General features: G+C 44.8%; 1 protein-coding gene across 3 annotated transcripts in view; it reads right to left on the minus strand.

Annotated features, from left to right (window-relative positions):
- LOC138583262 (zinc finger protein 436-like) overlaps positions 1-15,594 on the minus strand; it is a 253,278-nt gene that overhangs the window by 48,431 nt on the left and 189,253 nt on the right. For all 3 annotated transcript variants that reach the window (XM_069655341.1, XM_069655343.1, XM_069655342.1), the window contains exon 5: positions 9,148-9,276. In XM_069655341.1, coding sequence (XP_069511442.1) covers positions 9,148-9,276 — 129 coding nt within the window. The remainder of the gene's footprint in view (positions 1-9,147; positions 9,277-15,594) is intronic.

Here is a 15,594-nt window from a genome sequence, read left to right on the forward strand (position 1 = left end):
AATACCTTTTGTGTGGGGTCTTACCCTATTTTGAAGATTTTCCTTAAGAGGAGTGCCTGGACATCTCGAGTCGAAGAAGTCCAACGGCATCACCCAGGGTCCGGAGGAGCGGTTGTGACCGCTGGAAGCCTGTTGTCTACCGTCCAGAAGAGGGGGTACCCTGGCATAGTGCTTCTTGACATCCATAGCTGTGAAAGTTCCAAACTGCTTAAGAATACTTCAAGGGACATCTTTGTCATCATCACCGACAGCTTTTTCCTGCTGCAGAAGGTTCAGGGTCGCTGAGTGCAGAGGAAGGTCTGCTGGTGGATTTCCCGCCACCATAATCCAACAAAGACATCCTGAGGATCCAGACTTGGTGAGGGTCCGTGGTCCTCTCTGGTGGTCGAGTCCAGGTCACCAGAAGCCGCCCAGACAGTCGTGCTGCGGCTGCCGCACTGAAGAACTAAAATTCGGAAAACCACATAATCCCGCAATGCGACACCAAATGTGACCTCTGTACCCATCGCCGCCAGAAGTTATCGAAAGTCTCCAGGGGTATTGCTCTCCTCTGTGGTGCCTTTCTAGTAGCCCACAGCAAGTTTCATCTTCCGAGGACCCCTACAGTCAGGGAAATCGACGACCAATGAAGAGCGCCGCAAAGAGTAAAACTGCTTCACTTCAGAGAGACTTTGGTTGCATTTTTCTTCTTGGACTTAGCATCCCAGTGGCTCCTTCTTCCAAAGTGGAGGGGGCCCCTCCTCAAAGGGAATCACTGAGTGAAACCGAGAAGCTCTGCCAAGCACCAAAGGTACTTGGCAGAGTGATAAGGAAGAACATCTTCCAGCATCAGGAGTCTCCCAGGGGTCCCCGATTCGTCTTGGATTCTGTTCTGCTGTGGCCTCTCGGGTACTTTGCGGTGTGTGAAAGCATCATGAAGCAAGACACAGACAACAGATTCAAAGTTCAAAATAAAATGGTTTATTAAATTAAATGTCAGGATAGTAGAAGGCCTAACTTGCCCTGTGCTAAGGTGGGATTTCCCTACCTGAACGAAAACTAAGGAAAGTCTGAGTCAAAGAGTAAAAGTAGTGATGTCAATAATAAAAGAAATGGTGATCAACACAAAGTTCTGAGTTTCTTCCATCTCTTAGCTTCCTCTTCAGCTCCCCTTTCCCAAGTTCAAGAAAGTTCCACAAAAGCCTCAACATTACCTTTCCCAAGTTCAAGGCAATACAATCCCACACAATCCTCAAAAGAAAAGGATATTGAGGCTCTGTCCTCAAGACAGCATTACAGTTCATCAAGTTTCAGTATTCTCTTCCGCAAGACTTTCAACTTGCCAAACTCTGCTTTGCCTCCATCTCACAATGTCCAAAACAAGCCCAAAATGAAGTTATCTTTCAATCTGGATAAGCTTAAGATCTCATTCAGCTTATTATTTAAGGTCCTTGGTTTCCACAGTTGAGGGTTCCCTTCCCTAGTCTAGGCGCAGTTGTAGGCGCAGTTGTCAGACCACACAGTCCACCCATTACAGGTTGCGCAACTATGAACCTTTTTGACCTACACAAGTTCTTCTGCTTTTGCTCATGTGTGGGTGTTACCACTCACTTGGCCTCTCCTTGTCAGCCCCTTGACTCTGCCACACTGTCACACAGCTTGGACCAATCCTTCGCCTTGCCACACTGTAGTCAATTACAAGAGTTCACTTAGTGGTTATTTCACTCCTTTACCACCCTGCCGTTATGCTCCTTCTCTTGCCATCTTACATTCTTACCTTCTTGCTGCTTACTCTGCTTTCCCAAAACAATGGTTGTAGTTCATATGCATTTATCATTTGTTATAACTTTGCTCATAAAGGTTTCATTCAGTGCGTTATTCAAACTGCTTGCTTTGTTATTACTATTCCACCCAACCCGCGGCCTCGGGTTAGTTTCATCAGTTTCACATGGTTTTCACTTCTTTGGCGCTTGCCTTTCGCTCCCTACAGCCCCAGGAAGCCGCGGTTCGAGTGACTTGCGCCTTTCACTCACCGGTCCTTGGCGTTCCTTCTAGGCAGCTGCGCTGCCTGTGTGCAGCTCCGCTTGCTGACTTTCCTTTGCTCGTGAACGCTGATTGTTCTTCTGATGCTCTTGGGTCCTCACCATCCACTCGGCTCTCGTCAGTGAGTGCTGGCAGCATCCTTTGTTCCTCTTCTTCGTTCGCAGCTTTGTCTGCGCTGCTTTCACCATGGAGGCTCCCAAACTTGCAGTTTCTTCACGGCCCACATGCTCCTGGGCACCACAATCCCTTTGGGTCTTCGGCCGGCGTCCTGGCTGCATTGCAGGATCCACCACGGCTGCCTCCCAACAAACTGGACTACCTGCTGGACTCTCCCACAGAGGCTTCCCTGTTGGTCTATGTATTGCTGGTTTCCTCCCTTTTTATACACGTGCAACCACTTGACAGGTTACAGGTGACAGTCTTCAATTCGAATTGCCTGACTGCAATTAGAAAGACTTGACTCACCTTCACAATACTCTGGAGATATCTTCCTCGACCCAGTAATAGAGTAGGTTGAATGGAGGAAAATGAGGGAAGATGATTTACAGTAGCCTATAAAGGCCCGGGAAAGGGGATACCATGTCTCACCTGTGGGCACCCCACTCCCACTCCCAAGGACCCTCCACCCAGGTGATCCTCCCTTGCTTCCCCACCCCCAGGGTCGGGATCCAAAAGTGATGGCCTCTCCCTGGCCACTTAAAAAGAAGATCCAGGGGGCGTAGGAGTGAGGATACCCTCAGGTCTCTCACAGGTGGTAGAACCTTTAAAAAGAAAGTAGAGGGTTATTGATCATTTTTGCACTGGACTGTAAAATACAAATTACTCCCTATTTTTTTCATTTCAGGTTGTCCAGGTGGGGGGATCCTCACACAGAATTATCTAGTCTAAAGAACGCATTCTACCACTGTTCATAACTAACCTGACTTTCTTTCCTAATCTATGCTTTTACACGTTACTTAAGAATTCACATGCCTATTGGAATGTGTTTGCAGTTGGTGCATTTATTACTGAATTCAAGTATTCTGTGGTATCACAGAGTGTATATGTTTGCCATTATTTGAATAGAACTGCCCGAGTACAAAGTGTTATGATATATATATAAATAACTGATTCTCATGTTATATAAGGAAGCTGTGTTATCATCTAACATGGTGTGTGGACGTTCCTTTGTGGGGGCTTGGGGACTCACAGTACTTAAGAACCTGCCTGCATCACATCCTGAGTGCTTAAGCCTTGGTTGCTCGCCCAAAGCTACCATATAGAGAACCTTGGCTGGGGTGCTCTGTGCCTTTGTCCCAACCATATAGAGGGCAGAAGTACAGATACCCCCTCCAGCCTTTGCACTTGGACAGGGGCCGGCATGGTCCTTTCTTCCTGGCCTGCCGGCATGCTCCCATTTGCCTCTGTGCATGGCGTCTCGTAGCACGACTCCCTGCTCGCCGGGTCGGCATCTCCTGGATATCCTCGGAGGAGGATGGCTCTCTCCATGTTGGTTTTCCTCTGTTATGTTGTATTGCCTTTGACCAATCAAGTGCCGCCAGAGACTAGACCACTCATTCTCTGGAGTGATCTTCATACTCCTGGTCATCTTCTTCGTTACAGTACTTGTATTGGAACTATGTGGAAAGCAATTGGTGTACTCTGGTGCCTTAGTCGGGTCTAACGTATTAGGTTGGCTGATTACGCAATACAATATATTGCCACTAGTTTGTAAGAGGGAAGAAGAGTCTGGTAAGGGGAAAGAGGGGGGGGTGTACTAAAGCAAAGTTATACAGCGTTCCCAAGTAATGGTCATCCTGCCTACCATATGGGGCTTCTTCTACCAGCAGATCCTGCCCCTGTGTACCAGCCCCAGGTGGAATATCGGTTAGAGGCCTCACCTCCCTGGCCTCATGACGACGGGATACCCCTAGGGGAGAAGGGACGACATCCAAAGATATATCGCAATAAGCACAGATGAAAATTAAGAGAATGAAGGAGAGCGAGAGAAAAGAGAAAGAAAATTGTTGTTATAAAACATTTGTTGAATTAAGGTTAATAAGTTAAGAATGAACAGTATGTTGGGTGGAGGTGGCAGCAGATGATTCATGCCATAATGGCATTTTTTGGCTAACATTTGAAGTTCAGGTTGAGATCAGTTGAATACTGATGAATCAGAAGTCACATTGTAGAAGTATGTGGTGTGATTTTGTGGGTAAAGGTGATTGAAAAATACAAATAACAGTGACATTTGTGAATTAGTGACATTTTAACTGAAGTAAAGTAGCTGCTAGGTTTTTGCTTCATAGCTCACTTGGTAATCAGCAGAAAATTGTTGGTAATGATGGGTTGAGTGGGGCGTTGATGTAGAGAATATGGCTTGACATATGACAGGCCTCTCTAGTAATGCAGACAGAGCAGTGTCAGATATGGGCCAAAGGGAGGATGGTGTCAGTGTAGGGTAGGAGGGTAGGGTAAGGTGTAAGAGGCTGTAAGCAGGATGGCACATTAATGTGATATGAATAACCTGTGCCAGCATGGGGTTACATAAATACTGATTGCGACTAGACTTTACGTAACAATCTGGTGATTGTCTGAGGCAGGATATTAAGTGGTTTGGCAAAACGGAGCAGTGATGAGCCTCCAAATGTTGTAGAACCCAAATTAAGCTCAGAAGCAGAACCATTTTACAGTACGCTTGGGTTGAGGCAAGTATTGTTTAGTCATAAGTAGCTAAAGTAGGATCCTGTTAGTTATTTTTAAATTTAAGAGTTGCAAACTAAGCACTGTTGTTATGGGGTGCTTTTAATCACACATAATTAAATGTAGTAGTGTTAAGGGGTGTAGCCTCTGTCTACAATGAATCAACTTAGGTGGTAGCAATCCAGCGTGGCTTAGACGTATGAGGAAATCTTTATGAATGATAACGGAAAAGAGAAGAGATGTAGTGCCAGGGGTGGAGGGTTGGTCATAAAAAGACATGAGTCACAGCCCATGAGGAAAAGGGGCTGTATGGTAAACTTACCCAGGTTGAACGACTGTTGTTAAGGTGAAGGACTGTGGAGGGCATGGATGACGTGGGCCCGTATTAGTTTAGGACCTATGTAACACAAAGGTAATCGTACGAGGTGGGCCCGAGGGTTGTAAGGAGCAATAATAATTGGAAGGTGATAGAGAAAACGGTAATGATGAAAGTGGAGTGGGAGTACGATATCTCCCTAGTAAAGAGCATTCTACTGGGGTGTCATTTTCAGAATGGGTTCTATAAGAGAAGGAAGGAATGAGCAAGCGCTGAAGGGGATATGCCAAAGGTGGCAGTACACAGGGAAGGCAAAGTCTGTGGACTTTGGAGGGTCAAGGTTCTTATTCATTGTGGTCAATAGAAGTACAGGAACAGACTGATCCTTTGCTGTACTAAAGTAAATAAGCAACTGAGTAATAGTGATAATAGTTGGATGAATGCACTTGTATTGGGCGATTTGTCTGGTTCAGGGATCGTTTTACCCTATTCCCCCACCCTATTCCCCCCAGCCCCCAAACTCAATCCCAGTGTCGCTAGTTAATTCCTTATATTTATTAAGAAGCCCTCTGACCAATGTAATGAAAGGGATGCTCCCCATTTTGTAGTCAGGCAGCACTGATTCTGCCATTGTTCCATCTGTCAGATGTCTGCAATCTATCCCTATCCTGGGGATGTGTTTGCAGTCAAAGCTGCCATTATGAGCCTGAATGTAAGTAGAGAAAAGACAGCTTTATGAGCTGTGTAGTCACACAAACCCCACATCTGCACTGATCGGCTGTCTTTCTTCCCTACCTGGGGCCACTGTCTTGGTCCTAATTTGGAAGGCTCAGAATGGCAGAAAGACTCTGGGGGATTCAGGGTAAACCACTTCTGGAGTGAGCATCAGGAAAGCATAGGCCTGCCTCTGCCACCAGGTACCTCTTACCTCACTTCCCGATCTCCAACATGGAACTTCGTCCATGTCTCCCATGTGAGCAGCTGTTCCAACCAACATCTAATGACCAATGAAGAGTGCCAACAAAAAGTCAATTAGGCCCTGCACTCCTAAACAAGGCACAAATCCACCAGTTGTGTTTTTGCATTGTGTAATAATATGGGAATATGTGCAATTTACCAGAAATGTTAAAGGATTGTAGCCACATTCTTATTATTTGCAAAAGCTTGCGATGTCAGGGGGTTAACCTACATTTAGTCATGTCTTATTGCCAGCAGGTCTTTGCATGCTGGGCATTGAAAACACACATTTGTCATAGAAAAAGTGTGATTACATGCCCCAGCATATAAAGAACTTTAGCCAGTACTAGAAAGTGGCTCATTGTGTCTGGATAGCAGCTGGAGCCCAGAAAAAATGCAACCGATTTAATCCCAGAACTTAAGCATCAAAAGAAAACTTATTTCACATGAAAATACATCTATGCCAGCGCTGGCTCTGACTGCATCAAAGTGATCCTCAACATGTCTTCAGCTCAGTAATGAGAGTCTTAACTCCTGCTGGACAATATCAAATCGTCTGAAATTAAGTCACTTTCTATGTTTAGCAGGTATTATGTGATTTGCCTGTTATTAGGAATAAATCAATACTACTTACTCATTATGATATTGTCGCTGAACTCGACATTGGCGTGAGAGCAGCATGGAGAGCCCTGGGTCAGCCCCCGCGTGGATCCTGCTCAGAGCAGCCCTGTGCCTGTGGACCCCGGAGCAGGGGGAGAGCAAGGCTTATTATTCCTGTGGAGCGGTCATGAGTTCGACTGAAAGGGGACTCATTTTATTGCCTGGCTTCCCTAACCAGTACTACCCAGGGACTCACTGTGTGTGGCAGTTCTTCATTCCCGCTGGGACTAAACTAATTCTGGAAGTGTCCGACTTTGACGTGTTTGAGAGCACCGGCGAAGGCAACCCCTCGCACCGCTATCTATACCCTTTCAAGCAGATGTGTGAAGACACAACGTTCACTGAGGAAGATGAGAGCAGCACCCCAACACCCACCTACGAACCCTTAATTGAGGATGCAGTGACCACTCTGGAGCCTAGCCCTAAAGCACGTGTTCCAGGAGGACTTTGGGGCGAGTCCACAGGTGATCAGAAAAAGGGAGTGACGGGACTCGCAGTAGGCCATTGGCTTTTTAGATCAATGGATGATGCTGAAGCTGTACATGGTCTCTTGCAGAGCACACTGCGGGCCATCTTTGAGGCCAATCAGCCAAGTTGGAGACAAGCGAAAAATAGCCAAGATGGTACCAAGCGTGTCGGAGTTGGAAGCAAGTTTGCCCAGGATGCCGCTAGACAGAAAAACACTTTGGAATCAGAGGACGACAAATACCCCAAGGTTCAGACTGGCATGATGGATAGCGCCATGCCTTGGACCACAGAAACCTCCCTCACGCTTCCGCTTCCAGCAGAACTGTGCCACCAGGATGTCCTCTAAATCTCAGACCCGACCACATTCTCTTCTTGTTTCTGTAGGGGGAACTCCCCCAGGAACAAAAGCCTGGTCTTCGGCTCTCCATCGGAGATGATGGAGGTCATCATGGAGCTGATCACGACTACCAATCTCTGGGGGGGCTTCCTCATGCTCTTCGACTACCTGAATGACTCTGTGGTTTCAGCCATGAATCTTCAGGGACACCGGGATGGGGAGAACATGGTGGTGCGGGCCATCATCGCTGGAGTGGCTGCTTTTGCCATTGTTCTTCTTGGTACTATGTTTCTGGTCTACAGACGACACCTGTGTGCAAACCGGAGCCCAAGTTCCGCTGCTCTTGGCGAGCCAGAGAGCGGGATCAAGAATGTGGCAGTGGACATCAACGAGCTGCAGCTGGTGGTGCCTGGCCGGGAGAATGTGAACAACAACCACACTGTCGCCCAAGCGCTCCAACCTCCCTTGGGGTCCTGAAGAAGGCAGTTATTTCAACTCTCAACAGAAATGTACGATTTGAACAATATCTACAACCTGTCCCCATAAGATTTGGGCTGTTTCAATACTGGGACATAGACCTGGGATATGTCTTTAGGCCAGATTTAATTGTTATGGTCTGCATAGTGTGCTCTGCACAATGCTCTGCTCCTTGTGCTGTGTAACATGTCTTGAAAATGCTCATTGATAACTGTAACTAAGCTCTCTGTACCAAGTATTTCTGTGGGGCTGCATTCTTGGAACCGTGAATCAAGCCTTCTTACACCTCCTCATAGCGCCTCTTTGCGCGGGCTGTACTGCGCTCTACAAATGCAGAAAAATAAAACTAAATAAATGTATTTTGAGGAATCGTCATTCTGGTGTATGTCTAGAAGCCTTGAGGTTTAAGTTCAAATGCACGTTTTAGCAGAATTGTTGTAAGAGTCCATGATTTTTATATTGAAGCTTGCAAATATTATTGCCCAGTAGTATTAAAAAAAAAAAAAAAAAAAAACAGATCTGCTGAATTTGCTCATTTATTGTATTGTATTGTAGTCATCATTTATATAGTGCCATTTCCCCATTTGGATGCTCTCAATGCGCTTTGTGGTTGGAACGCCCTCAAGGACCGAAGTCCATGTATGGGAGATTCTAGAAGTTAACTTTAGATGCGTGTGTGCATTCTGCCAGGTTAGGACATAGGAGGGCTGGCTGGGGCCATGTGCAAAATCAATTTGTATACAAGTAGAGCCATATCAAGAGCCAGATTACAGACATGAGACAAGCCCATCATGCATATGCTTGTGGTGGTACAATAGGAAAGAGTATGAAAGGATATGCAGCTGTCCCAGCAGTAAACACTGCATTATGTGTGTACTTGTACATGTAAATTGGGCAATGAATGAGTATTGGACATTCTGAGGGGCCTGCCTAGCCAGCTGGACCACAAGAATCAAATCTGACAATTGCTAGGGCGAGGGGAGCTACCAAAATGACATGTCACACCAAGGTCATACCTCGCTAAATGAGGGCAACAGAAGTGTGACTGCAGTGAGTTTCTATAAAGTCAGTGACATGGTGGCAAAGTACAAATGGGCAAGCGTGGTGGAGTTAGACTATAGATCTTAAAGAGTTATTTTATGGGTTAGGTTATGAGGAAAGCAAGGGGCAGTCTATGCATATGTGTCTCAATTCAATTACCCTAAATAGGTTTGCACAAATGACTCACCTGTTGGATTATTGATGCTTTCTTTACTTTCATAGTCACCATGCTCCATGTACTTGGGCTCTACTTCATCTTTGATGATGAATGAAACCATTGGCTGGACGGGCAGGTGCTCTGCATGGAATTCAGCATCTAGGAATTATTACAGAAACCTCAGTTTGTTTTACAATTTCACAACATTAAGTACTGCTTCTGTATAATCAGGGTGTTTTATTTCCAAAGGTAATGGGAGGGTGAAAATCAAGCAAGGCATCCCGGGCCCTAGTCTCCGTGATGCAGAGAGATCTGTGGTTGCAGAAGAGGAGATATTTGTCTATCAATGCCATTGGACAACATCTCACTATCAATCTCATGCAACATGGGGTACATGCTTTATTGAAATACACAGGGTAAGCTGAATCCCTACCTTGCAATAAATTCTCCTCACCCTTTATCTCATCGAAAAGGCGGCAACATGGCAAGATTTGGAGGGAGCATAACGAATGTACCAGGCAGTATTAACTGCATCTAGTAGCCGGTGAGACCAAAGCTCGAACAAGATAGAGAATGGATGTGTGCCGCAAGAAATTAAGAGAACAGAAATGTTTTCAGTTGTTTGCAAGAAACGTTGGTGAAGAGAAGGTTGTACATGGCCTAGGACTAAGCACTGAGACCGCCTGTCTGCTCTAGTAACAGACCGTGAGGCAGGAATCTCCAATAGATGCAGATTTGAGGAACAAAGAGTTCATGCAGGTTGCAGGAATTAATTTTCTTAGGTAAGATTGTGCCTACCATGAAGACTTTTGAACACCAGACACAGTGGGTCTCATTACGAGTTTTGAGGTAATTCGGGGGTAAATCCACCCAATTACTGCCGAACAAATTTTCTGTTACCTCTAATTGGTCACATGGGTTTACCACAGGATTACAAGTGGAGGTAGGGCAGTGTTAATCCCCATTATCGATTCTTTACCTTAAAGTGGGAGAATTACCTCCAGCATAATGCTTGAGTAAAATCCTCCAATTTAAGGTCAAACATGTAGTACATCAGTGTTGTAAAAACAGTGGTAATTCTTTTAAAGCCAAAAAAAAGTGTTTTCCCACACAGATGAATCTGTAATGCGGCCCACAGTATGTTGAATATCATTTGTTGTTGAATAGGAAACCAATATAGTGTGAGGAGTCAGAAATGAGAGTCAGACACAGGTGTCCCATGTTTTTGTTTAAATACTTTTATTGAAAATAAAAGGGGTTGGGAAGAGGCCTCTCTGACCCTGCTCTAGAGGAATGAATTTCCCTACCTAAACGAAAATTAGGATTGTCCGTGTAAGGATGCCAAAAACAAACGGGTCTTTAACCTTGAGTGGTTTGGAGAAAATGCTCATAAAGGAAGAATAAATGACTTAAACAAAAGTTTTTCAAGGATACAATTCTTGGTTCCAGCAGGTAGCTCCCTTCCCCTGGATTCTTCTTTACTCCTTGAGGTTTTCATATACCATAGTTCTTTGGGCCTCGCTTGCCAAATGCAACACTTGTACACAAAACTTGCTTGCCTTCACAGTTTCATTCAAGGACAATTCTTTGGGCCTTTCTTGGCCAAGTGCAACACTTGCACATAAAGCTTGTTTAGCATAATCCTCTTCAATTTCCTGTCATATTCTCCTGCCAGGATTTCTGTTTTATACACTTGAAATTGCCCAGTGTACTATCCTGCCAGTACTTCGAATTCACTCTTCTTGGAATTGCCTGTGCCTGATGTACTCTCTTGCCAGGACATCTGTTCATTTGGGTTTATCGCCCACTCCCAAAGTTGTATTTAGTATTCAATAATGTCTCTTCCTGATATATCATCTTCATTATGCTTTCTTCGTGTTGACACTGTGTACACTTACACATCAGAAAGGGGTTTATTTACGACTCAAATTACCTTCATTTCATATGGCCATCTATTTTCCATTTCCCACTTTCAATTGTTTGAAGTTGGCGTGTTCACCGATATGCCCCAGTGTCCCTGTTGCTTTTCGGAGCACTCACCGGTCTCTGTAGGTGTTGGTATCTTCTCCCGCCGTCAGCCGGGTAAGGATTCCCATCTGCTTCCCTCTCGCGGGTTTCTTTCCTTCGCTCGTCGGTCCTTGGCGGCTTCCTCCCGACACACCTGCTGTCTTCTCGGCTCCGGTAAGCAAAATGCTGTTCCCCTGCGCCCGCGAACGCCCAGGATTTCTTTTCTGGTTCCTGGCATTCCTGCAGAAACCCTCGGTTCAGCAGTTCCTTCTTCCTGTGGTGGGGAGCCGCCTGACTCCACCATGCCGGTCCTGGCTTCTCGGCTCACTGCTTCTCGTGGAGAGGTGAAGCCCTCTCACGCCAGTCGCCACAGCAGCTGCCTTCAATTCCCTGTTTGGGCTGCTTACATTTCTCAGGGAACAGGTGAGCGCCAACAAACACTGGAGCGCTCGGTAGGTTTGCAGTCTCATTTTTAACCACATTGCCCGATCCTTCTTCGTCCCAGCATTTTGTGAATTCTGGGAACAGAAGTCCATTGTGAATGATTGACTTATGGAATTCGGATAAGCATTTTCAAAAGGTTTTGATGGCAAGTTAGTTCAGATTGATTGACAAGTGGAATTGAAAAAGGTGATTTCATCACAAGGTTGGTCAGCAGTTTTGGTAAAATGGATTTCCCCTTCTTTATAGGAAAGGGAGTGGATACATGACAATAGGCCATAAACGTTTCAGACATGGGGATGTTATTGTCAAGGGAAAATGGGGGATACCATGTCTCGTCCTATGGAGCCACGATATCTTCCCAGAGGTGGTCTCCTCCCATGTGATTCTCCCTCATATAGCCACCCCAAGGATCAGGAAGCGGCTGCGATCCCATGCCACATGGGAGGAGGTTACTGTCGGGAATCAGTGAAGACGCCACCGGATTCAACACATACCCTTACCCTAATGCCGCTGGTTCTCTCAGCACCTATTGGAAAACAAAAAAAAGAAGTCTATATTAACCTGTTCTCTTCCAAACCGGTGTTCTACCCTAAAGCAAAAGGGCTGGAGGTCTAAGAACCAGAGCATGACTCGTGCATTGGTATCTTTGTGCGGAGGCTCTCCAGGTCAATGGGGCATGATCTGTAATGAACCTACATTTTATTCCCGTAATGTAATGTAATGTTATTGCCCACTTTATTACCCAGGCCTCCAATTCAATAGTGGCATAATTGTTTTCCCGGGGAAACAATATCCTACTAATGTATAAGATACAGTGTTCAACACCATTGCAATCTTGTGACAGAACTGGCCCTAACGCAACGTGTGAAGCATCTGTATGTAAAATTAATTCCATGTTGAAATCTGTCACTTTAAACACGGGTTCATTACACAGAATGTGCTTGATTTTATTCAAACACACTTTATCTTTCTCTTTCCATTTTACCTTCTGGGTCCGAGTGTTTTTGAGCTTATCAGTGAGGCAGAATGTGATTGATGATTAACTGGGGATAAACCGCCTGTAGTACCCCACTAGGCCCAAAAAGGCTCTTAGGTGCTTCTTTGTTTTCGGTATTGGTGTTTCTTTGACAGCTTTCACTTTTTCAGTTGGCAACATAATATACAAGATACTTCACAGCTCACGAAACCAAAGTGGCATTTCTTTGGATTTGCTGTGAGGCCTGCCTTTCTCAATGACTTAGTAACTAAATACAGATGTTCTTTCCATGTATGAATGCAGATGCCAGTATCCCTTCATCAGATCAATCATGGAGAGGAAAACGGTGGCTCCCAATCAATCAGATCGTCAATACTAGGCATACGGTACCTGTCGAATTGGGATGTTCACCTTTCTGAAGTCGATGCAGAGTCTCCAAGTTTCATCTGGCTTGGCAACAAGTACTATCGGGGAGGACAAAGGGCTCAGAGGGTTCGATAATGTCGGCTCTCAACATTTTCTCGACCTCTTCTATAATGTCCTTTTTTAGATTCGGGTATCCGGTAAGGCTTTATGTAGTACTTTTCCTGTGGGTGTGTGTATATATATATATATAATGAAACACCCCTTTAACTCATCCTGGCTCAATTTTAAAAATATCAGGGAACTGTGCTAATAGGTCCAATAGGTCTTCCTTCGGTTTTGAGGCAGATCAGATGGAATTAGACTGCTCTTATTTGATTCCTCAGACAATAGACCCGTCAATACAACAGTGGTGCTTTCAACAGGGTTTTCCCTCCACTCCCTCAGGAGATTTATATGACAGATGTGGGTTTTAATTCTTTGGTCAGGTTGTGATACTCGATAATCATATGGCCCTGTTTGTTCTTTTATTTCAAAGGGACCATGCAATTTGGATAACATCCTGTTCTCAGATGAAGGAAGAACAACAAGGACTTTTTGTCCAATGGAGAAGGATCCAAGCACCATTTTCCTATCATGGTAACCTTCGAGGTTCTTGTGCCTTAACCATATTGGTTTGCACCATCATCCTGACCGTAGTCATGTGTTCCTTTAACCATTCAGCTGTTTGGCAAAGGGGCAAAATAGCTTCATTCAGTTCTTCCCAAGTCTCCAGTAACATATCAAGGACATCACGTGGCTCTCTACCATATAGCAGCTTAAAAGGAGAACATCCTGTGGATCACTGTGGGGTCTTTCAGACAGCAAAGAGGGTGCAGGGTTTCATAATGTCCCTATTTTTTTCTGTCAGCTTCAACTAGTTTTTTCAAAATATTTTTTATGATTTTATTAAACCGTTCGACTAATCCATCAGTCTGTGGGTGATAAATGGACGTTCTTAAATGTTTTAATATGTCGAGTTTCCTTTACTTCTGACATCAATCTGCTCATAAAGGTAACTCCCTGGTCTGTTAGGATCTCTTTCGGGAACCCAACTTGTGAAAAATAGGGGATCAAATGTTTAAAAATGTGTTTGCATAATGGGAATCCCTCAGGATAGCGAGTTGCATAATCCACTACTACTAATATATATCGGTTCCCTAGTTTGAATGGTTCAAGGGGTCCAATTATGTCCATGCCTATTCGTGAAAAAGATACATCAATGATTGGCAAAGGTTGTAATGGAGCTCGAGGGGGCTTCTGCAAGCTGGTCTTGCAAGCTGGTCTTTTGGCATAAGGCGCAAGTGCGCACACATTTTTTTCACAATGACATAAAGCCCTGGCCAATAAACACGCCTCAATATCTGTGCTTGAGTTTTAGCTGTTCCTAAATGGCTGTCTGTGAAATGAGAGTGTGCAGTCTCTAAAGGAAAAATGTGTTTATGACTTTTGGGTATCCATTATTTGCGATCTACTGAGTGGCATCAGGAACAATGTCTCCTCGATACAGTAGCCCAGAAGGAAGGGTTCTGCAAGCAAAGGGTCATTCCTTTGTGCAAACGCCAAATCTGAGATAATTTCAGCTTCCTCCCAAAGGGCTTTTGGTGGAACTGCCTCAGATGTAGGTATAGGGAAAGTCTAGGTCCGCTTCTCCAAAGCCTTTGCTTCCTTTTTCTGTTGTACCAGAGTTCTTAATTTATCTTGGTTTAGGAAAGATCTCCCCAGAATCCCCTGTGCTATCTTTTACCTGCCTTTAGCGGATATGCCTCTTTCTTACTGTTTTGAAGCAAAACCTTTATGTCACCCCTAAAACCAAGGCCTAATAGGACATCTAAATCATATTGCCAGGCTAGGCCTAATTTAGAGCCAAGTCTTTTGTAAGTTCCGGGTGGGGGTATGAGGACCAAATCAGTAGGTATTAAAACTCGGTCTCTGGGTTGCATCAACTCTCCCCTGCTACTAGACAAGTCAAACCCATTTGAGGGTCCTCCAGTTTGTGAACTAAGCCTGATCCCACACCTGACAACATATGTGAGGCGTCAGAAATGCGAGTCAGACACAGTTTTGCCATGTTTTTGGTTAAATACTTTTATTTAAAATAAAAGGGCTTGGGAAAGGCCTCTCTGACCCTGCCCCTTGAGGTTTTCATTTGGCCTCTCCTGGTCAAATGCAACACTTGTACACAAAGCTCGCTTGACTTCACAGCTTATTTCAAGAACAATTCTTTGGGCGTTTCTTAGCCAAGTGCAACACTGACACATAAGCTTGTTTAACACAATCCTCTTCAATTGCCTGGTATACTCCCCTGCCAGAACATCCGTCCATTTGGGTTTATTACCTGCTCCCAAAGTTGTCTGTATACAGTATTCAATAATGCATCTTCTTGATATATTATCTTCTTTCTGCTTTCTTCGTATTGACACTATGTACACTAACATATTAGAAAGGGGTTTATTTGTGACTCAAATTCCATTCTTTTAATATGTCCATATCTTTTCTCTTTCTCATTTAAGTAACTTTCAATTGTTTGCACTCCCCGGTGTCCCTGTAGCTTTTCGGATGACTCACCGGTTTCTGTAGGTGTTTGCATCTTCTCCCGCATTTGGCCGGGTAAGGATTCTAGTCTGCTTCCGTCTTGCAGTGTTCTT

This window comes from Ambystoma mexicanum, chromosome 3q (genome assembly GCF_040938575.1).
Source record: "Ambystoma mexicanum isolate Mex_15411 chromosome 3q, UKY_AmexF1_1, whole genome shotgun sequence".
Classification (NCBI taxonomy): Eukaryota; Metazoa; Chordata; class Amphibia; order Caudata; family Ambystomatidae; genus Ambystoma; species Ambystoma mexicanum.